We start from the raw sequence: 25,204 nt of genomic DNA on the forward strand, positions 1-25,204 counted from the left end.
ACGGATCCCATTTAACCACCACTGTAGTACTCGAGTAAGTTGGTCAGCTCTGTTATCGTGAGACTTAACGAGCCCTATATGGATTGTTAGTGCATATTCCGAGGCCAAATCTCTGAGCATGGAGAGGCGACACCTAATTAACATTTCCGAGGCTGTTTTGGTGTGCACTCTCATCTGTCAGGACAAGGTGTCAGTTATCCACCAATATACACAGGAAAGTCCGTTGGCTTTCTACTGTGATGCAAGATTGAAACCTTGCATCACACCATCAAGCTCAGCTAAATTTATGTATTTGTCTTCATGCACTGCTCGGAGCCAGCTTGTGTCCTCTGCTATGGAACCATTGCTTTCCACAACCACTCCTGTAACAATGAAACTAGCATCCACCCACACTGTAACATCTTCTCCACAGACATACCAGTCACCTTTGACTGGATCGTCCTGGGCTGCTCTCAAACAAATGTCTTCGATCATCCATGCAAGAATAGTCTCGCACTTCATCATCACATCCAGTCGTCATCATATTTGCTCTTCGTTTTACAAATGCTGTGGCAGCACATAACCAACCACACACCGGAAAATGACCAGTCAATTTCCCACACACTGAAAATACAATTCAGCGGTGGTGTTCACAATGCATGGATGAATTTGTTAAGGACCATGCCGTCACTTGTGAAAACAAATATATATATATATGCATGTATGTATACATATATATATATATATGTCAGGTCATGTCATATGCTACTGGTACCATGTAACCCAGTACTACCTGCCTCCTGGTTGGGTCACCAGCGACTAAACTGGTTCCCCCCACTAGACTTGTGTGGTGAGGAGGGTGGCTAGTCTCCCTGAAGGATTAAAACAAGACCTTCCAAAGGGCAAATGAACCCTTTTTTGGGGTCAACGGCCAACTAGCACCGTGTGTGTTTGTGTGTATGTCTGTGTGTTGGGGTGGAGAGGGCTCTCGTAAGCTGTGGTGAAGGCAACCTTTCTAGGAGAAGCAAATCTTTGATTTAAAAAACCATAAAGCGGGAGACCAGTACCCACATTAAGATGGTCTGCAGTTTAACTTGTTGCTGGCTATCTTGCTCTTGCTTGTTACTGAATCTCAACATTTTGAACCGAGAGAGAGAGAGGCTTAGCTGTTGTACAAAGCTAAGACTCTGTAACATCATCTGTGTATAAATACTCCCTCAGGCATTTGTCTATTAAAATGGTCCTGTGGCGATGGAAATCATTTTTGGGCTCATGAACTTTAAAGTGTCTGAGGGAGTGGCACTCGTCTGACAAGATGTTGCAATTATCATCAAATCATCATATATATATATATACACACATTTTTTTTTCTGCCGCTCTCTTTCCTTCATGTAGCGACACTTTTGTCTCTTCACTGACAACACGAGAGTTAAACAGCACCTGTCAAAAACACAGGCAAACAATGTAATGTGCAAAACGATACGGACACTTTCAGTTATATCCATTCTGACTGACCATTTTTTAAATATTTGCTCTTGGTAGGTCATTTTTGGAATATCCGCTTTGGGTGGACTATTTTTTAAATATCCGCTTTGGGTGGACTATTTTTTAAATATCTACTCTGGGTGGACCATTTTTTAAATATCCGCTCTGGATGGACGATTTTCAGAATATTCGCTCTGGGCAGACGATTATTGAAATATTCGCTCTGGGCAGACAATTATTGAAATATTCGCTGTGGGCAGACCCATATTGAAATAATCGCTGTGGGCAGACCCATATTGAAATAATCGCTGTGGGCAGACCCATATTGAAATATTCGCTGTGGGCAGACCCATATTGAAATATTCGCTGTGGGCAGACCCATATTGAAATATTCGCTGTGGGCAGACCCATATTGAAATATTCGCTGTGGGCAGGCCCATATTGAAATATTCGCTGTGGGCAGACCATTTTGTGAAATAATCGCTGTTGGCAGACCATTTTGTGAAATAATCGCTGTGGGCAGACCATTTTGTGAAATAATCGCTGTGGGCAGACCATTTTGTGAAATAATCGCTGTGGGCAGACCATTTTGTGAAATAATCGCTGTGGGCAGACCATTTTGTGAAATAATCGCTGTGGGCAGACCATTTTGTGAAATAATCGCTGTGGGCAGACCATTTTGTGAAATAATCGCTGTGGGCAGACCATTTTTGAAATATTTGCTCTAATTTAATATTAATCTACTTTGGCTGAATTTTTATTGGAGTAATCTACTCTGGGTGGACATTTTGGGAATATTCGTTTTGTATAACATGGAAGTGGATATATATAATGTATGTGTATTTCAACTTCTGCATCGTCAAGGGTATAAAATCTGCTTCTAATGAATGTGTGTATACATGTGTATGTATGTGCCACAGTCATCTATATGACGTGTGTATATGCGTGTGTTGTTCATATAATTTTTTCTATTGTTTGTTGATATGATGCGCGTATAATACTTATATGTTGATATATTAACAGATACAGTTTAACAACGGACATGTAACATTTACAACAGAAAAGGGACAAATAACAGTATCTGGGGTTTTAACATCAGACCAATCGGAGAAACATATCTGTTGCATTCCTGATCTTGTTTGGCACATCCTCAGAAAAAGCTGCAAATAAAATCCATCCAAGTGAATCAACAAATCTCTGGTTGTCTTTTCAGTAATTTTATTTACCATGTTTCCCTATTAGAAGTAGCACCGCTGGTCCTAGACTAACGCATTCTGATCCCTTCTAATGAGAGCTATCACTATCCATGGACCATCTTTCTCCCTCTCTTAACTCTGGCTGTCTTTCACTCCTGATTCTTGACTAAAAGATTTTTAATTATTGTTTATGTTCTAACATTCTTTTCTATTAAAACATTATCTTATTATTTTATCTGTAAATATTTATTTATGATGAGATTCTAGTTTTACAACTATTATAATAATCATAATAATCATCGACTAGCACATCTTTCAGTGTTGCCCTGCTAATATTTAATCATCATCATCATGCAATCCGTCAGTCTTGACGATGACTAGTTGGAGCCTCAACGCTTTATCCCTCAGTGTTGGCATAGTCTCACTCCATCACCACAGGACCTTCCACTTTGGCTCCAAACTTGTTTGTGCAGTTTAGGTGCAGTATCTGTTGTGCATCAGATAGACACCCCCTGAACCTCCAATGCTCATGTCCAGTGGAGCGAACCCGCAATGACTGGCAGCAGTCGAGGACGCAGCTTCTGGCCGAAAGTAATCGCAGTGAGGTAAACAGTCACCCTATCGTGTCCGCTACTACGCCTTTAACATCTAATACATTCTGGATGGACCATATTTGAAATATCCACTCTGGGTAGACCGTTTTGGATGTATACAATCTGAGTTGACAATTTGGGGAATATCCACTCTAGAGCGATGGATTTCAGTATATTCTGGCAAACAATTTTTGGAATATTTGCTTTGGGTGAACGATTTTGGAATATCCACTCAAGACAATCCATTTTCTGAAATGTCTACTCTGCTTGGATCATTTTGGAAATATCTCCTATAGACTGACTATTTTCACTCTGGGAAGACCATTTGGGGGTATCCACTCTGGAGCAATGATTTTTGGTATATTAGATGAACCATTTTGTGAATATCCATGCATGTCAGTCCATCCTCTCTGGGTGGTTCATTATATCTATTCTAGCTAAACCAATTTTGGGAATATCCAACTTGGGTTGATCATTATGGGAAAACCAGTCAGAGTGTATTCATGCTGAGCTGACCATTTTTGGAATTTCCACTCTGGGCAGAACATTGTCATAAGATGAACTCTGGCAGAATATTTTGGGAATATCTGCTCTGGGTTGACCATTTTATGTAAAATTACTTAGAAAATTTGTTGCTTTATAAGTAGAAACTCTGAAGATTAAAACTAATGCAATAGCCATTTCATAGTTGAGTGAAAATGTCTAAAATGTCTGAAAATATTGATTATCGCAATATAAGAGTGGCAGCTTTTGATTTGATGACTCAAAAATAATGAAATCATTTTTACAAGATATATATATATATATATATATATATATATATATCTGAATAACGTGATATATATTTTTTGACAATTTTCAATTTCCAAAGATTCTTTCAGACTAAGTTACTTTTATATTAAATCTTTTGCAATAAACTCATAAATTTTGGAATTTTTATGAACTACCATTTCTTTCTTTGTTTTATTTAAATTTCAGACTTGACTTTTCCCCTAGAATTTCTTTAAATTAAGAGATTAAATTCCTTTATATGTTTCACACTAATAATTCTTTTATTTGGTCTCCTCCTCCTCCATCTCTCATAAAATTCCTCTTAGTAATTGGCTCTAACTCGCACTGCTACTTTCAAGGTAAAATCCTCAGATTTTATTAATAATGATAAGATTGAACGGCATTCATCCTAAATCTCTGTCTTTCCTATTGCTTGGTTGGCTGCTGCTGTTAATGTTATTAGTGAGACCTATGGAAATTCCATGGTGTTTTTTGATATAAGGAAGTGAAAGCTAGCCATTGAGAGCTGAGGACATGTAATGCAATGAAGAGAAATGGGTACTGATCCATAGATTCAATCTATGGTCCCCTTTTGCCAAACTTTCACAAAAAACACTCGTCTACCTGAAACCACTATCAATAATTTTCCCCGCTCCTTTTCTGTGCCTGAACCTAAACGTAGATTCCATGAACAACATTTTTTTTTTTTTTTTTTTTTTTTTTTTAGAACTGCATGCTTGTAGAACTCTCTTCCATTTCCCTGCTTTTCAGCTGACTACAATTTGATCATCTTCAAGTCCAACCTGAATAAGTTCTTTATGAGTCGTCCCCTTAAGTAATCCAATTGACCAAATTTATACTATTTTCCATTACTAGGATATTGTTCCATTGACTAGTGTACACCCATTAACCGTTATCCTCGAGTGGTCTCCAGGCCTTGATAAGTAGTGACTCCTTTGGGGAAAAAAAAAAGAATCTGACTCAAGGTTAGATTGTCATGTTCCAGCAATTTACAGTAAGATGCCGGAAAAAGACAAAAAAAAAATACTATTCTTGAGAAAAAAAATTTTTTATTATAAAAATAAAAGTATTTCATTGAAATATTTTCTTACAAAAGAAAAGAAAAAAAAAACTTCTTTGATACTTTCCATGAAAAAAGAAAAATCTTCTTTGATACTTTCCATGAAAAAAGAAAAAACATCTTTGATACTTTCCATGAAAACAGAAAAAACATCTTTGATACTTTCCATGAAAAAAGAAAAAAATCTTAATTTTCATTCACAGTTATTTCAATATTTCATTTTTACAAAATAACATGATTCTTTGAAACATTTGTAGCAAAAAAATATTTTATATTTCTAGTAAAAACTAAAAAATATTTTTCTTCTCATCATTAAAATCATACAAATTGATCATTGTGCCTTGAGAAGAAACATTCTGATCTGCAAACATTTGAAATTGACATCAAATTAATTATCACTAGCTTTGCTGATAGGATGGTTTCATTTTTTAAAATTTTCATAAAATGGCGATAACATACGCCTGAACCTGAAATGCCTTACCGTATTATATTTGATTTCATGAAGAATATTTCAGGGAGTCACTATGTGTAGTAATTCTAGCCTCTTGACCAAGGGTAGGTGTTCCAGATTGAAGCGCTAGAAGAGATGATTTAAGCAGAGCTCTGGAGGTTTCCTTCTTTAACTTTTAATTTATATAGGCAAGCCCGTTCAACAGCAGATATCTTAACTGTAGTTTCTGAACGTATATACCGTTCATTGGATAAAACAGGGGAGGGTAGAGCGGTGGCCCTTGATATATCTAAGGCTTTTGACAGGGTATGGCACGATGGTCTTCTAAGGAAAATTAGATCATATGGAATCACTGGAAGAATTCATAATGTAATTAAATCCTTCTTAAGTAATAGAAAAATCAAAGTTATCCTCGACGGACGTACATCCAAACAATATGACATAAATGCGGGAGTACCTCAGGGGTCTATCCTTGGACCTCTATTATTCCTGATATTCATAAACGACCTCCCTGATAAAATTGTTTCGGAGATGGGTATATTTGCCGATGACACCACTCTCTATAACAGATATGAGGGGAAAACAAATGAACACATATCCAAGGAAATGGCAGAAACACTAGAGGATGACCTCCAATCCATAGTGGAATGGGGACAAAAATGGTTGGTCACACTCAATGCTGCTAAGACTAAGCTTGTTTCCTTCAATAACTACAAGAAACCTTCTCTACCACCAATAGCAATGGCCAAGGACACATTGCCTGAAAGTACTTCTTTTAAACTCCTCGGTCTAACGTTTACAGGGAATATGAACTGGAATAGATACATTGAGAGCATTGCCAAGGCTGCTGCAAGGAAGGTTGGCTCCCTCTACCGTGCTAGAAAACTACTTACGCCTGACAGTATCCTATACCTCTATAAGGCAACCATTCGCCCATGTATGGAGTACTGCTGTCACATCTGGGCTGGTGCATCTGCTGCTTGTCTCTCGCTCCTGGACAGGGTTCAAAAGAGAGTCGCCAACCTGATAGGTCCTGAACTGTCATCTAGGCTTCAACCTCTGTCCCATCGACGAGATGTTGCATCCCTCTGCCTGTTCTACAAATACTTTAATGGTGAATGCTCTGACGAACTGCAAACACTTGTACCTCCCCAACGTAACTACCCCCGACAAACCCAACAAGCTACTAAGTCTCATCCCTTTACAGTAGAGCTCCCTAGGTGCAAGAAAGCCTTTTACTCCAATAGTTTCTTCCCCAGAACTGCGGGTCTTTGGAACTCCCTTCCGGGATTCTGCTTTCCCAACTGCAATGATATGCAGAAGTTCAAGTGTAATGTTAACAAACATCTTTCTACTCTTCTCCCTTCATAATAACCCCGCTAATTAAGTCCCTAATAGTAGCCCCCTGCTTCAAAGTGGCACTGTGCCTTGTTTGGGGTGAAAATTGAATAAAAAAAAAAAAAAAAAAGAAGTAACTTTTAACAACAACATAAAACATCATCGGTACACATGGATTGAGCCTAAACTCAATAAATAGCAAAACATTAACTATTTTGAAAATCGCTATGTTATGCATTTAAAAACTTGTATTCTTTATAAAATATGTAAATTGACTTATGTGCATGCTCCAGAGAGCTTCACCTCATGCTTGTAAACAAAATCCCATGACTTCTCATGCTCTTGCATCAATTTCTCAGCTGTCATGTGAAGCATATCCGTCTCAACCCCTTAACTGCATGGCCAATCTTTTTGATGCGGCTTTATATAGCTGGACTATGGTAGCCAGAAACCATGTTAATCTTTTTTTTCAAATAATGTTGATAAATCTGTTAATTGTTGTGCTGTCCACCTTACGGATAACAATGAACTCTTCCACTTATTATAAAACCTAAAAAGAATATCTCGATATTAATGAACATGTCCTGCACTTCGTAGTCAGCCTGATATATACTCATTCTCTTTATTTTTTGTTTTGTTTTTCTATTCAATAGATTTTGTTTCCATTAACTACCAAAATGTGTTTTTCTTCCAAACTCTTACTGATCTACAACCTTCATAGTAAGTCTTTTTGGTTCCCCGACAAAGAAGCGATTGCACCTAATAATTCACTCGTATTTGTCCATTCACAATTTTCTCGATAACCACATCATGGATGTTTTTGAAATTTTGCACAAACATTAGTCATGGTGAAAATAAATTTTTGCCAGAACGGATTTTCCGGGATAACTCTGGTTGCCACCCTAGGGGGCATTATCGATGTAAAATTCTCCCCCAAATCGTTCATCTGTTCATTTGTTTGCACTTTTCTTAATAACCACATCTTGGATTCTTTTGAAATTTTGCACCAAACATTAGTCATGGTAAAAGTAAATTTTTCACTCATAAAGGATGACCCCCACATGCTCGGTTGTTTTTTTTTTCATATATTTGCATTTCTTTAGTCTATCTGACCAATTTACATCAAGGATAATTTTGAAAGGTTTAATTTCAAAGACATTGAGTTTTCTCTCATGTCTTGTCTGTATAGTCTCCGTTTTACTTATTCATTATAAAGTCTTGACTTCAAAAATGTTCGTTTTTTTTTTTGTCCCATGTCCTTTTTTTTTGTTGTTTTAACATCCAAATGCGAAAGTTATTATTCTTATATTTCTGCTAATGTCAGATGGGAATCCTGTAATAACTGAATCCAGAAACACAAAATCTTCATTTTTTAACTATTTTGCTGTCTATTAGGATATTATCTCTAGAAGGGGAACATATTTAGTATTTTCCTGGGTTCACTTTCATCTCGTATTTCTTGCAAAAGTCTCAAAAGTAAAGAACTTCAATTTAATCAAAAACAGCAACAAGTGAAGCATCATCATCATCATTAACATGGTGAATATTAGTAGTTAAACACCAGAAAAATATAATTTGATGAATAAATATTGAAAATTTCATTAATATTGAATGATTCTCTCCTGACTTGATAATTTGTTATGCGTAAACTATTGGAGATTGTCCTATAACTTAAACTGATTGTTAAAATAAAATTTTTATAATAATCAAATGGCCCAAATAGTTGTGAATACAAAAACATTCTTATTGGTCCCTCCATAAAGAAGGGATTGGGCCTAGTAATTCATTTCTGTTTGTCCGTTTGTTTACACTTTTCTCAATGCCACACTTGGATTTTTCAAATATTTTGTGCAAACATTAATCATGGTGAAAGTAAATTTTTGCCAGAACAGATTTTCCGGAATAACTCTTGTTGCCCCTTTAGGGGCAATTATAGGAGTAAAATTGCCCCCAAATTGTTCATCCATTCATTTTTTTCACACGTTTCTCAATAACTGTGCCTTGGATTTTTTTTTTTATTTTGCACAAACATTAGTCGTGGTAAAAGTAAATTTTTCTCACTTGTAGGGGAATTCTGCATGGTCAGCTTGTTCAAAATTGACATTTGTTAAACATTTACTCTTATGTAATATTCTTTTTTAGTTTTCAAAATTTCAAAGTTTGTAAGTCAATTGAAAAAATATTTGACTTCTTCTATGGAGTCTGTTATAAGAATTACAGCTACGATTCTCGACCTCTGTTTAAAACTGAAATATTTTTATGTTATTGAAAATGAATGTGTCTTCACATACAAGGTTCCATGCTGTGATTATGACCCATTTGAGATTTTCCAATATTAATGTTCATATCAGATTGTGGACTTCATGGTCAATCAGTTTTTTTCTTATTCTGCACTTCCATTTTTAAAGTGAAACATTTTTTTTGTTCTTTTCAGAAAAGAAAACCAAATCAAATTACTTGAACGGGAACTTGAACAAGAGAAAGAATTGGCTGACAGTTTGATCAATGATATGGTCAGTTGTTTTATTGTTTCCAACAATTTTGTTTATTATATAGCATATGTATATATAGATTTTTATTAAGTTTATTTGAAACTTCCTTCTTCCTCTCACTGTCACTTTGCAATTTAATTTCTATTAATTACTTGAAATAATTGGACAAATATTCAAGACAAAACTAATCAATAAGAATAAGACAAATTATTGCTACCTTAAACTTAAGTGAGTCCTCTTCTTGTGGTTGTGATCAATTGTTAACTATTCTGTACTGTTAACTAAATTTTGATGGGTAAATTTGATACACTGTTTTTAAAGTTCACTACACTAAATTTGACACACTGCTGTCAAAGTTCACTAGTCCAAATTCGACCCAGTTGTTATAAAACAGGCCATCTATTCAAAGCAGCAGCATCTCATTTGCATATGTGGTAACAGAAAATCTTGTTACTTTACAAGATTGTCAGCAGTAATTAGGCATGGTTTTCACTTTTTGTTTTTGTCTACCTGCCACTGAACACTACATGCTACACAAAATCAGGTTTGTACCAATTTTTAATGCATTTAATCACATTTCTAATCCTTGAAATGCACCAGAAGCATGTGTAAAATGACTGTTACACTTTAAACGTGTTATTACATATCAAACCTCTCGGATCCACACGTTGTCTGAGATTTTCGCAAAGGAACAAGCATAAAAAAGGGAAGAAATAAAAATCTGGCTCTGCATTTTTTTAAAGATGCAAATGAAATGCATCTATTTGTTGTTCTTCCAAAATAACGCATTGCATTATCTTTCAAAAGCCTTTTCGCACACGTTTTACAATGTTCTGCCATATAATATGTGCTTTTTTTTAAAAGTCTCTCTCCCCGCCAGCACTCATAGTGTATTTTTTATTTCCTTTTCTTATGACACAAGCTCATGCACACTTGCTAATCTGCATATCACTAAAACGGCTGCTGCTGCTAATATTTTTGCTAGTCAGCTATTCTACGGCTGCTGCTGATTTTGTACGTTACACATGTACAATTATGTTCACATTTTATAAGATAATACTATCACTAACAATGAAGAAGGTAATATTTTTGTTTTTATATTAAAAATCAAGGAAATCTTTTTTCTTTCAATTTTATTATCAGTTATTAAGATTAATGATATTTTTTATCCTTACAAATCTACTATCATACAATTGTTGTCATATTTGGGTTGGTGAATCTCTGTCTCATCTGATAAGGTTCAGAAACATATCTGCAATTTAGTTAGTCTCCCTCTTTCTTCTTCACTATAACCTCTCTCTCACTGACGTGATATTGCTAGTCTCAGTCTTTTCTGCTACATTAATATGACTTTTGTTGCCATGTTTAAAACACTCAACAAAAAGTCCTAGAAAGGTGGATAATAATTTATTGAAAGACCTACTGAAATATTCCCCATTAATTGGATTCTTGTCATAAATACATATCACCCCGCATGCACTTATAAACACATTTCTGAGCACTTTATTTCTCAGAAATAAATATCGTTTGCTATGGTGATTTTATGATTATTGACCATTTTTCTTTTTGTTTCTTTATGTTTGTCTTTGCCCTAACATTGCTTAAATCTGGCTAAACGGAGAAATTAAAGATCAGAAGTACTGCCAAGATAAGCAGGAAAAGAGGTGTTATTTCAGAAGTTTTCCTTCTCCTAGATTAGTTGCCTTACACAGACTTAAGAGTAGTTTACCTTACTATTTCACATAGTAGGAGGATAGATTCATATTGTTCTCAATGTTATTAAAGAAAGTGACTTTACTGCAACTTTCACTAATAAATTGTCACTCATCTAATTACTAACCAGCTTCAATGTTGCTTAACTTTAGTGATCCAATGAGAACCGACGTTTCAGCATGGTTTAATGAAAGGCTAATGTTTTGTAAATATTATTTGGAAAGAGTAAAACAGAAGTTTTAACAAACTGTGAGGGAGGGGTGGCAGTTGCTTTGGAGACATTCACTGTTGATCAGGAAATAGGACATGCCTAATGGAACGGTACGAAAATAACGATTCTATTGTTGTGTTTGCAGGAACCAGAAATGAAAAAAACTTACTTCAAATTAAAAGATAAGAACGAACATTTCCTTGACATAATGGAGAAAAACCAACAAAGAATTGATGCCATCAATGTCAAAATTCAAAACCTTGAAGAGGTATGTCAGAAAACAAAAACTGAATGAAATGTTTTTATATACATGTCTTACTAACTTTATACATTTTATTTTATTTATGTTTGAAAAAAAAAAAATTATTTTGCAAGGGTCATTCTAAAAATAAAGCCTATTTTTTTTATTTCAAAATGTTTAGAAGCTATGAAGATGAGAGTGGTACCATTAAAACTAGTGACCTTTTGTACTTTAGAATTTATTTTTCTACATAGTCACCAGCATTCTCAATGCACTTTTGCCAGCAATGAACGATAGCTGTGCATGAGTATGTAGAGCGCACTTTGTCGAACGAGGGTCATTCCAAAAGTAAAGCCTCATATTTTTTAAAACCCAAATTGTTGAAGAGCTACGAAGATGGGAGTGGTACCAATAAAACGAGTGACCTTTTTTTACGCCAGAATTTATTTTTCTACATAATCACCATCATTCACTTGTGCCAACAATTCAATTATGCATCTCTGCTTCTGACTCACGTCCATGACAGGGGTTGCTTTCTCACACCGTCAATATCTGCAATAGTGAGATAAAAATTTTTCAAGTCATAAATGCATAAATTTAGTCATCATAACGGTGCAATTTGCAATCCTCTCTAATCCATTAGGGCGGAATAAAAAAATAGGAAGCATTACTTTTGAAACACCCTCGTATATTTATGTTTGGAAAAAATATTTTCCTCTTTTTTAAATGATTACTTTCAATATAATCTTCAGATGTTTTTTTTACACAAAAACATTATTGCAACAAAAAAAAAAAAGACTATCTGTGAAAGATATGTTTTAATATTTGAGTAAAAAATAGAATATAATGATTCTATTGCTGTAGTTTCTTAGATGTAAATCCGCTGAAACTCCAGTGTTTATCAAGAAGTGTTTGATGACGAGCAGAACATTATTATCATGTTTATTTTTTTTTCTTTTCTACTTCTTCATTATTGTCTTTAATTCATTTTCCATTCTTTTTCATATAATAGAAAGTTTTTATATAAAAGAATTATTTAAAATCTGGTTTCATTGTAAGATTTGGCTTAATGACACAGTATTTCTAAGGAAATCACAGCAGAAACAATGCCTGAATCCTGAGAAAATGATTCCAAACCGTAGTTGAATGGGGACGTAAATGGATGGTGACATTTAATGTGAATAAAACTAAACTGCTCTCCTTTAACAATTACAAGAAGCATCTCCAACCACCAATAACCATGACAACTCACTACCTAAGAATTCTTCCTTCAAACTTCTCACCCTAACCTTCACAGGAAATATGAATTTGAATAAATACATAGAAGACATTGCAAAGGTTTCTACAAGGAGGGTGGGCTTCCTCTATTGTGCTAGAAAACTATTCACACCTGAGAGTATCCTGTACCGCTATAAGACCACCACCCGCCCATGTATGGAGTATCGTTGCCACATCTGGGCTGCTGCATCTATCACTAGTCTCTCCCTCTTTCTTGCACTTTAGGTAGTTTAGGGAGTCTATTTGTCTCCACCTGTGTTTGATTACTGCAGTTCTGCAGTGTCTTGTTCTGATCCAGTTTGCGGTTATCCACTGCTTCCTTCTGTCTGGGAGACGTAAAGTTGTCCCTTCTTTTTGGAGCATTGTTTCTCCATTCCTCCTTTCATGTCACAACTGGGTCGAATTTTTTGAGTTGTAGAAGGCCTTTGGCAATTTGAGTTTGGGGGTTATCTGGGATATTTTTTTAAATTTGATGGATTGGTAAATCCCTGGTGTCCTCCTCGACGTTTTGAATCCATTTTTAAGTTGCCTATTCCCTCCTTATGTGGCATGGTGTGATTGAGCTTGCTACTGGTAGCCATTGTGTTGGGGTTAACTTCAGACGTTCTGAGGTAATACACATGGTTTCTCAAAGTTTTTGTCAATTGATCTTGTGTGTTGGTTCTGAGACCATGCTGGGGCGCAGTATTCTGCTGTTGTTCTAAAGATTCTTTGGGAAGCTCCCCATCGTGTTCCGGCTACTTTCTTAAGGAGGTTGTTTCTTTTAACAATTTTATTCGCACGTCCCCTAATGTGCATCTGATAGGACAGTGTTCTATCCTAGGTACTTGGGGAATTGATGGGGAGGAGGGCTGCTTCACCAGTTTTAACCTGTTCGTTTGGCCTCATGGTTGTTGGAAATTGTTGGAAAACTTAGGAAATTGTCTTTTTGATGTTCATCCTTAAGTACCACTTGTCAAAGAAGGTTTTCATAAGGTGGTGTCCTCAGTCAACACTCGGTTGTCTGCTGCTTTAAAAAGATGCAAAGAAGAACATGAAGATGTGTAGCTGTGATAATAAAAGAAAGAAATAACAGTTGAATGAAATGTTTTTTTACTGACACGATTCACCTGTTTTCCTTCTTATGCTTATTTTACTTTTAAATGGTTTTCTTCACTCGACGTCCATAGAATCGAAACATGCCACAAACTCATACAAGGATTTTGGAGATAAATACCCATAACCAAATTATTCATTGATAATAATCATTGATGTTCCCTGGAGTCTAGGTAGCACGTCTCCTTAGATTTTCAGTACCCTCTCTTTCGATAACCTTTGCAAATGACTTTGCATTATTGCAACAGTTGTTTATTATTGAGTTTTCTCTGGCATTGATGTTTTTTTTTGTTTTTTGTTTTTTTTTTTACAAAGTAGTTACCTCTTATCGAGGCCTGGAAGCCACTCAGGAATAAGGGTTATTGCGTGTACAGTACGTTAGTATTGGAGATTTGATAAAGTGTCTTACTTAAGGGGGCGGTTCATCAGGAATTTGTTTATGTTGGACTTGAAGACATCTAGGTTGTAGTCAGGTGGGAAACAGGCAGACGGAACAGAGTTCCACAGGCGTGCACTTCTAAGAAAGAAGCTTTGTTCATGGAATCTACGTTTTGATTTTGGCACAGATAAAGTGGGGAAAATTTTTGACTGGTTTCAGCTAGACGGGTGTTTATCGTGTTTATCTGTGGGAGAGAGGTTGCAGGGAAGAGAAAAGGGCATCACCCACTAAGCCACGAAGCCTATTTTGTACTCTATCAAGGCAGGATAGGCTGTTCTTAGCAGCTCCTGCCCAGATGTGGCAGCAGTACTCCATCCTTGGACGCACTTGGCTTTTATATAGATAGAGAATTGCATCAGGGGTGAGATATCTTTTGGATCGGTAGAAGGATCCTACCATTTTTCCAGCGACCTTAGCAAATGACTTGATATGTGTGTTTCATTTCAGGTCAGGAGTAAAGGTCAAGCCCAGAAGCTTATCAAAACATGGGGCCTCCCTTAGATGAGAGCCACCCATTTCAATTGATGCCAGATGGGGATCAGAGCGTTGATGATGTAAAGATAGGAGTTTGGTTTTAGATGCATTAAAGGTAACCAGCCACGTCTTCCCCCACTGAACCACGCGCTCAAGATCAGAGGAGAGAGAATCAGAGAGAACTTTGTCATTTACAGCCTTTGATATGTTGCCGTAGATGGTTGTCATCAGCATAGATGTCAACGAATGATTTAAGTATGTGTTGGGAGATCATTGATGTAGATCAGGAAGATAGTTGGGCCCAGGATGGACCCCTGAGGGACTCCAGCATTAATACTGCAGGCCTCTGATTTTTGTCCATCGACCACTACTCTTATGAGCCTATTTGAGAGAAATGATTTAATGATTGAGAAAACATTTCCAGTTATACCGTAGCTGGAAATCTTATGAAGTAGGTCCTTATGTCATATCTTATCGAAGGCTTTTGATATGTCAAGAGCAATTGCCCTAGAGGAAGCCTTTGTCAAGAGATTCGCCAATCCTATGAGATATAACAGTTAGCACGTCTGCGGTAGATCTGGCAGAACGGAAACCATATTGCATGTCACTAAGAAGGTTATTTCTGCTGAGGTGGTTGACTGCTTCTCTATTTAATATGGATTCCAGCAGCTTACTCATGACAGAGGAGACTTATTAGTCTATACTGAAAGGGAGATGACTTATCACCTGAATTCTTAAATACAGGGCATACTGATGAGGTTTTCCAGGGTGTTGGGAAGCACTTCTCTTTAAGGCAACCCTTAAAGACTTTTGTAAGTATGGGGGCAAGTTCTGGTTGATGCTTTTTCAGCACAATGATTGGAATGCCGTCAGGGCCAGTCGCTTTACTGGAATCAAGGTTCTTGATTAGCTTAGCGACCTCATGCACAGATATTTGTATGTTGCAGAGTGTGTTGTCTGTTATAGGAGGAAATATGAGGAGTTGATGGCCTTCGTCGCATAGGGTAGAATTAGCTGCAAAGTTCTTGGCAAATAGTCTGGCCTTGTTTGATGCTGACGAGATGACTTCAGGTTCATTGATGATGGTTGGGATAGAATGCATGCTTCTGTTCAGGATCCTATTTGCTATTTGCCAAAACTGGTGGAAACCAACCCGCTGCTCAGCTACTTCGGATTTAACAGACTGAACATATAGCTCTCTTGCATTTTTTATTACTCTTTTGCAGCTTTAATCTAAGTGCATCTATTACATTGGTAGCTATGGAAAAAGTGATTTCTGTGCGCGGTGGCAGCAGCACATTCTGGGAAGAACCATGGCTGGCTGTTAGGTTTTTGTTGGAATTTTTTAGATGGTATGAATCGGTCTATGCCTACAATGAGCCATTAAGTCAGATCTGATACTATGAAGGACACATCCTTTTTAAACATGGAATGGAGAGATAGATCAGATATAAGTGTACGGAAGCTATCCCAGTCAGCCATAGAGTATTGATATACAGTACAGTGGAGAGGTACATCTGAAGACTTATTGCATTTTGTTTTTATCTTAACTGATACAACTGAATGGTCGGAAGATCCCAGAGGTGACAGAACGGAACTTGAACATAGCTCAGCGGAAGTTGTGAGAAAAAGGTCTAGAAAGCTAGCATACTGACTGGAAGTATCGGGCACTCGGGTGGGTTTGCGAACAATCTGGGTGAGGTCATAGGCAATGGCAAAATCATGACAGAACCTCCCCTCATCATCTGTCTTGTTAGAGTGGATCAGCCACTCCACATTTTGGACATTGAAGTCACCACAAATGTGAATGTTAGCTGAAGGGTGAGCAGACAGGATGTGGTCAATTTTCTCAGATATGCTCTTAAAGATAGTAACTCCATTGTTCTGGGGGCGATAGAGAGCAAATATAAATGCAGTGGTGTAAGCAAGTGCAACCCGGAAGCACATATAAGGTAAATTAAGGTCTTCTCTGGAGATATCCCTACCACATGGAAAGCCATCTTTAATGTAGGCACATATTCCATGTCCATGGCGATCTTTGGGGTCAGATTTAGATGTTAAGTTAGAGTATCTTTTAATTATAAACTCGTCAAGGGAAGTGGTCGGCCTTATGCCAGTTTCGCTTAGGAAGAATATGTCTGGTTTTGTCTCCTGTAATTGAGTTTCAACCTCTGGAAGGTTGGAACATAGACCCCTGAGGTTGGAGAAGGAGACATGGTAGTAGGGGTCTACATTGGAGGATGGGGTTCTAGGTTTATTCGTGTTTTTTTTCTGGAGATATTTCATGGTGAGGATTGGGATTTGTGGAACAGGTCGACAGACTTGGTTTGAGCAGGACAGAGAGGAAAAGTAAGAGAGAAAAAGAGAGGATTTTTTTTTTTGTAGCCATGATAAGGTAAAGCCGTAACAATTACCCACTAGTATGGCATCGAGAGGCCCCACTAGATTGGTCTTCACTGAAATTTGGGTGACAGTCTCTTCAGTACTCTTTGCACTCATCCAATGGAGATTTGGCTAGTGTTCTCCCTCCTCAGTTCTTCCATCCTATAACCAGATATATTGTGAAATGACATTAACAAGAGTATGTATGTTTCAGTTTGAATAAAGGGGCTGCAATAATATTGTGGTGTTTGTGTTTGGACAGGGCGTTTATAGAATGGAAATATGCTACAAGCTCATACAAGGATTTTGGAGAGAAAACCCAACAACCAGATATATTCTGAAACTACATTAACCAAAGTACTTAGATAAGTGTATTTCAGTTTGAATGAAGGTGGCACAATAATATCCTGCTTATGCTTGTTATTTTATTGTTAAACGTTTTTCTTCACCCGACGTCCATAGAATGGTCAAATGCTACAAACTTCCAATGGGATTTTGAAGAGGAAACCCAACAACCAGATTCTAAAGCTACATTAACCAGAATATGTTGATAAGTGTGATTCAGTTTTAAGTAGAATCGAAATATTTTAAAGTAACAGATATGACTGTGGAATTTGCACAGGTCCCAGTAGTCTGTTTTTTTAATTGAAATTCTTGACTGAACAAATTTGATTAAATTACGAAATCTTTTCTTTCTTTTGCCAGGAGTTATTTATGTCACCTACAAAGCAGAAAGCAGGTACGATAACTTTTGTTTAAATTTGTCGATTCCGTGTAAATCGTAACAAAATATTGGTTTCATGATTCAAAACGATTTTTTGATTATTTTATTGAAAATTTGTTCATTTTAACTTTACTATTTAATCAATTAACACATACACACACACATATATGTAGTAATAGTAAATTATGAAAATATATATGACAATTGCCTTCTATGTTTTCATGACTTACTATCTAGTACTACTCACATATTGAAGATTGTTTAAGTAAATACTGAAAATCGATACATGAAATTATAATAATAAAAATATACATATATATTTATAAATATATATATATATATGGATATATATATATAAATATAGATATATATATATATATGGATATATATACATAAATATAGATATATATTTATGTGTATATATATATTTTTATTTTTATATACAGTATATTTTAAAACAAATATTAACAATTTATTATAACTACAATTCATGCTTATGCAATCATCAGTGTAAGGAGTGATAATTATCGCTGATTGGGGTATTCAAACCTAGTCCACAAAGCCACCATTGATTTCGCATTATTTTTGACTAGTGTATGTAAATCACCATTCGTTTTGGTTGCATCAAAAAAAGCTAATTTCAGTCATTTTAGTTTTTGCTGATTTATAAAATAAATTTCTCGCTCACAAAAAAATCAATCACTAACTGACATGCTATATAAATAAAATCCCTTCATATTTCTGGATAAAAATAATTTCGGAAGTAAGCAGCTCATTTTTAGCCCTCATCCGATGTAAGTATGCGTGTGGGGGGGGGGGGGTCTGATGAGGGATTCTAAAAATGGTAATATTAAGCAGATTCACCAGTTCCGTTTTGGTCAAATCAGTCTGCAAGAACTGATGATTCTATAAACAGAAATATTATCGAAAGCAATTTTTAAAGTTTCTTTTTTTTTTTTTTACTGTGATGTATGGAAGTGAAAGCTGGCTAGTGAGGGTTGAGGACAGGTGTTGCATGGAGATAAATGATATTAGAATTATACAATTCATGTGTAGTGTGAGTCTTAAAGACAGATCTGATAAGTTCAGATGAAGGTGTGGTGAAAGTATATTTGCTATTGAGGTTGTCAAGAAGGTTTCTTACTCTGGTGATACGTTTGGGGAGGAGGTGAAGCTGTGAAGGCAAGAATTCAGAGTGGATAGAATAAGTTCAGGCATGTGTATTCAAGTGAAATCTGGCTAGTGATGGTTGAAGACCTGCGTTGCATGGAGAGAAACAATATGAGAATGATACACTAGATGTATAATGTGATTTTTGAAGACAACAAAGGTAGATTTGGGGTGAAAATGTAAAAAAAAAAAAAAAAGATTAAATCAGTATAAAGTATAGGGAAATTTTATGATTGCATTGAAAGAATGGATGCGAATTCTTGGGTTAATAGTTGTACAATAGTTGAGATAACAGGTTCAATGCAGAAATGACAGAAAGGTGGATAAGTAAACACCTGGCCAAAGAGAGTCCGGAGTCAATTTCTTAAAACTGTCCGATGCATGCCAGGATGTAAAACTGGCATTAAACCAATGATGATGACGACAATACCGTTTGCAATTCAAGTTCCATTTTTAATTATTTGTACATTAATTTGACGTGTGTAAATCAATAACTATTTAACCTATCAACCATCATTTTATTGTTGATTTTTGCAATCTCAAATCTAACAGGTCTCGCACTATCATCTAAGCTCTAACCTCTGTCCCATCACTGGAATGTTTCATCTTTGTGCCTGTTTTACGAGTATTTGAATGAAATGTGTTCTGATGAACTCATAGCAATTGTTCCTCCTCGATGTTCATACTCCCAATTAACCTGACAAGCAGCAAAATCTCACCCTTTCACTTTTGAGGTCCCTAAATGCTGGAAAAACTTCTACTCTATAGATTCTTTTTTTAGACTCCTAGACTCCCTCCCTGTTTCCTGCTTTTCTGACTGTAATAACATGCAAAAGTGTAAATCTAATGTGAACAGATATTTTGCTGCTCAACTGCAAATTCTTAAGTTTGACAAAATACTCCAAGGTCAGAGGTTACATCGACCAAAACGTGAAAATAACACTCAAGATGAGAATAATAGTTTGAATAATGCAAATGATACAGATTTATTTTTAACTAGTGGAAGTACCTGGCGTTGCCCGGGTATTTGTACGTGTGTGTATTGGTGGAGGTGAGGGCTGGGGGAGAGGGTTTAACAACAAAAATAGTTTTGGTAGGTGGGATCAAACCAGGAGCAAAGTATGAAAAAAAGCTGACATGTTTACCCACTCGGCCAGCAAGTAACAGAAAAACGTTTGAATTTATTTAAGAACTAGCAAGGGTGCCTGTGTGTGTGAGGTGTGTGTTGAGCCAAAAAAAAAAAAGTGGTAGTAGGAAGGCAGGCTCGAACGTGTACTGCGAAGGAGGAAAAGAATGGGAAAAAAACGTGACGTCTTTGCTGTTACGACTACTGCCAAACCGGAAGTGACGTAGGTTTAAATTAAGGCTAGACAATCGAAAGGAGGCAATGACTTTTGAAAATATTGTCAAAAAAAGCGACCCCACCCTGTAGAAAAGTGCCCGGTTGAAGGTAAAGAAATTAATGTTTTTAGCTAATTTTTCGGTATTTGTTGTCTGAAGGCTCGAGCTTCCAAACGATACTGATCTTGTCAAAATTCGTCGCCTCTGTCGAAAGTTTTAAACAGACATACAAACATACATACATACATTTATATATTGGTAGCTTAAATTTTCAACCCAAACCGATTAAAAAGCTTGCTGAATACCCTTTATGTAAAATTTCAAATGTTTAGGCCAGAAATTGTCTGAGTAATTTGGTAAATCGGTCAATTTTTTTAACTTTGACCTCTATTATGACCCCTTAACATTTATTGTTTTGGGCTTAAATCAAGTTATTAAGTTAGATCTATGTCCAAGGAACCTATATCTAAAATGTCAATTGCTAATACCCAAAATTGTCAGAGGAGTTTGGTAGAGTTCTCAAAGGTCAAATCGTTGAACTTTGACCCCTTAACAGCCAAATTTCTGGCTGAAAACGGATTACCCAATCTCAGTACCCTGTATATCAAATTTCGAGTCAGTAGACTGAAAATTGACAGAGTTATTGTGTAGGGAAATGTACACAGACAGACACATACACACACACAGACGGACACTTTCACTTTTATAGATATATAGATAGATTAAAAAATGAGGTCAAATATCACGCTATAGAAATCGCTCAGTTAACTCTTACTGCAATGCAGTTTTTTGGGGGTTTGTTTACCCAAATTAACAGGTGCGTGAATTTGAATTTAATGACGTCAAAAAGAAATACCACAGTTAACTTTCACTGCGGGGTAGTATTTTGGGGTTTTGTTTCTCCAAGATGTTGGGGGGAGGGGCGCTCCTTATAAAAAGGGAAGTGTCCCAATGAATAGCAATTGTCTGGTATAAGGGGTTTCCCCACATTGATCAAAAGCTGATTGCTTTTTGGACATTCCCAGCATGGAAGCCGAGTAAGTTGCCTTCGCTTCAGATTTAGCTTTTATACGAAAAAGCCGAACACACACGAGAGGGGCCAAAATAGCAAGAATTTTGTAAAAGTCGATGTAAATAAATCTAGACGCATTTGTGAATCATAGATATTATTATCTAGGGGGCATATATACAGTTCTAAGACATAGTAACCCCCCCTCGAGAATCCCGGTGAAAAAAACTCTTCGCTGGATATTCATTTTGCCTTTTATTAGGGGTAGGCTATAGAAACAAAATTTTTCAAATAAATGCCAAAAGTGGCTTATTACCTTCATTTATATGTAAATAGATGGGAACAAGTGAATTTTTCAAAACGGGTCAAAATTGGAGGGTCGCTGGCCCCAAACGTGATTTGACCGCGTCAACGCGTGAAAATGGCCCAAATTTCGCCCCCGAACACACTTAATCATTTATTGAAAGCCACAGGGTGCATTTTTTTATTATAAATGCATTTGTATCATTAAATCTAACATTACCATTGGCTATCCCACAAGTATAGGGCTTTTTAGGGTATCTCAGAGTCCAAAATGGGTCAAAATTACCCCAAAATTAGCCAAAAATTGTTGGAAATCACGGATTTTCCAAAATGCACCTCCCAAGCCACACAGGGTGCAATTTTTTACCAGAAATGGCTCTATATCATTAAATCTAACATTCTCACTGGCTATCCCACCTATATAGGGCTTTTCAAGGTATCTTAAGGGTCCAAAATGGGTCAAAAATTAGCCAAAAATGAACGAAAATCACGGATAATCCCCCAAATGCAGGTATTATATCTCATCGGGCTCCTATAAACACTCCTGTATGGCTTTTTACAGTTGGAAGACTGAAATAACCATCCTGTTATCTTATCCATTTGTATTTAGGGTATTTAGAGATCTTTGGGGGATGTAAAAAGGGTCAAAACAATCCAAAAATGACAAAATTACGCTTTACGGTACATAACATATGAATCATTAGTTCATTCATCAATGATACTTTTTAGAAACATCGTAACTTTACTATATCAACCTCTCAGAAAGTAATTAATTGTAAATTGAACATTGAATGTCAATAAAATGCTGTCCAAGAAGAGTCTGAATTCATATTGTTCTCATAGTTACCCCAAAATTGATGAAAATAGCCCTCGATTCGCTATTTCTCGATTTGTAACCAATATATTGAATAACTTGATAAAAGGTATGAGTAATTAGCAAAGGAATTATTTTGTTATTTCAAGACACAGCTTCATTTCACATTACTTTAAAATCATTCAACAGTAAAATATCAATATAATGCATTAGGTGAAATGTTGGCTGCAGCACAGGAATTTGCTAGAGCTATTTTGATTGACTCCTGGAAATTCCGTGCACCAGTTCGCAGATTGTAAGTGACATGTGTTTGGGTGGCGATCTCGGTACATGGGACAGTGCTACGGATTGTACCCAATCTGTTTAATGAGTAGTTCAAATTGTTTGAGGTATCATGCTCTGGCAATTGGTCACTTATATCCTCCACTTCAAATTGATCATCGTCCAAATCCAAACGATTGTGTAGTTCTTGCTCTGCCAGAAGCCGTTCATGTTCCATATCGACGTGGAAAGTGTCAATGAGCCATTTGCGAGAGAGAGACTTTTGATCGACAAAGAATCTTCGTTCATGTACATCAAATTCATCAGGATTCACATCTTTTGAAAGTATATTGAGAAGGACATGGTGCTCTCGTTTCCATTTAATCATATTCACACGTCTGGAACCCTTTGCTTTGTAGACATCTTTGTCGTAAATTTTTAGCGATCGATCAAGTTTATGTTTTATCCCAGGTATTGTAACATAACGAACATCACTTCCAAAGGCTTTCTGCCACAATTGTAGTAATCGCAAGGAGAACTGGTGAATATGATTTTTCTGTGTCGTGGTACCATATTTGGCAGCATGATGTTGCACAGCTTGAACACATTCAGCCTCAGTTGGAAGAGAATCAAGCAGAAGATAAGTCCAATCGTCGTAATTATAATCTTCGTCAATCTGCCCTGCTATACCAGCCATGTTCATTGCATTTTACTAACTGAAAAAGAAAGCAAAGTTCAATCAAATTCACAATTAATGCAATGCAATGTTATCGTGTCTATTTAAAGATGCCATTGCATTGTTATAGAAAGAAAACATTTCCTTATTTGGTAATTTTCCATCTATAACTCAAATTAAGCCCCTTTTTGACAACCTATGTTGATTCTTAGGGACTTTTTGACTCTCTTTGGCTAAATCGGCCATATTTAGCCCCTTTTAAAGGTCCTTATACCCCTCATTAACAGTGCAAAAGTTAGGAGAGTGCCTGCTTCAAGCATTTCCCAACAGTTTCTGCCATGTAGAGGTGTCTTTGGGCCCATGGTAGGTGCATTTTGGAAAATCCGTGATTTCCGACCATTTTTGGCTAATTTTGACCCATTTTGGACTCTGAGATACTTGTGGGATAGCCAATGGGAATGTTAGATTTAATGATACAAATGCATTTATAGTCAAAAAATGCACCCTGTGGCTTTCAATAAATGATTAAGTGTGTTCGGGGGCGAAATTTGGGCCATTTTCACGCGTCGACGCAGTCAAATCACATTTGGGGCCAGCGACCCTCCAATTTTGACCAGTTTTGAACAAAATCACTTGTTCCCATCTATTTACATATAAATGAAGGTAATAAGCCACTTTTGGCATTTATTTGAAAAATTTTGTTTCTATAGCCTACCCTTACCTTTATATATATGGATTATTTTGTAATTCATCCGATTATTTCCTTTAAATGAAAAGAAAAAAAATTTTTTTTTTCTCCATCTCTTACTCTTAATCTTTCATCCGTCTTTGTGGTTGGAAACATTTAATTTTCACTAAGTTGAATCAGACAGGGTGTAATCTAAAAGCTACTGAAAAAACAAGCAGTATTATCTGACTGTTGTGGACTGGTAAAGGGTCTGGAAGTAAAACACAACTTGATTGAAGTATCCTATTTTTTGTTTGGATTCCTCATTCCTCTGTGTTATTGAGAGGAATGTATTTTATTTTGCATTAGTTTCTTTTTGAAAATACTTCTTCTGCATGAGAAAACATTCAGCAAGTCCATATGTATTAGAAAACAAAATTTCATAGATATTAAAACAATCTATCTATAAATATAAAAGCGAAAATGTATGTATGTGTGTTCGCTTTTTCTGTATGTCTACAAAAGGCTTCTTTCAGAGAAGCGGTCACTCGCTTCACAACTTTTTAAAACTTTTTATATCACATATAAATCATAATATCTCACAGTTAACAATGAAGCTCGCCTGTCTATTTAATTTGCTCGATTTCGGGAAGATAAATATTCAACATTTGTCGCTCGCCGCATGTGGGTTAGTCTTTTTCCTATAACATCTTGGGAAAATAAAAATCCCGCAGTCAAATTTGACCTCATTAACTCATTAAAACGGGCACCTGCCGAATCCAAGTAATTAAATAAATTCAAACGTTTTTCCGTTAACCATTGCCCCACCGCGAGATGCTAACGTTGCACTATTTTTTTTTTTACCCCCCCCCACACACACACACCTCCAAACACCCGGGCAACGCCGGGTACTCCTAGCTAGTATATATATAAAAACGAAAATGTGTTTGTCTGTATGTATGTATGTGTGTTTGTATGTCTCGCAAAAACTTTCAACACAGGTCACAGATTTTCACAAGA

The 25,204-nt window shown here is 36.3% G+C and overlaps 1 protein-coding gene across 1 annotated transcript in view; it reads left to right on the forward strand.

The window, feature by feature from the left end:
* LOC145296649 (intraflagellar transport protein 74 homolog) overlaps positions 1-25,204 on the forward strand; it is a 229,213-nt gene that overhangs the window by 124,818 nt on the left and 79,191 nt on the right. Inside the window, exons 11-13 of the mRNA XM_080142582.1 lie at positions 9,329-9,407; positions 11,456-11,578; positions 17,925-17,958. Of these exons, the coding sequence (XP_079998708.1) occupies positions 9,329-9,407; positions 11,456-11,578; positions 17,925-17,958 (236 nt within the window). The remainder of the gene's footprint in view (positions 1-9,328; positions 9,408-11,455; positions 11,579-17,924; positions 17,959-25,204) is intronic.

The sequence above is a fragment of the Euprymna scolopes genome, chromosome 17, assembly GCF_053919585.1.
Source record: "Euprymna scolopes isolate OS-2025 chromosome 17, ASM5391958v1, whole genome shotgun sequence".
NCBI lineage: Eukaryota > Metazoa > Mollusca > Cephalopoda > Sepiida > Sepiolidae > Euprymna > Euprymna scolopes.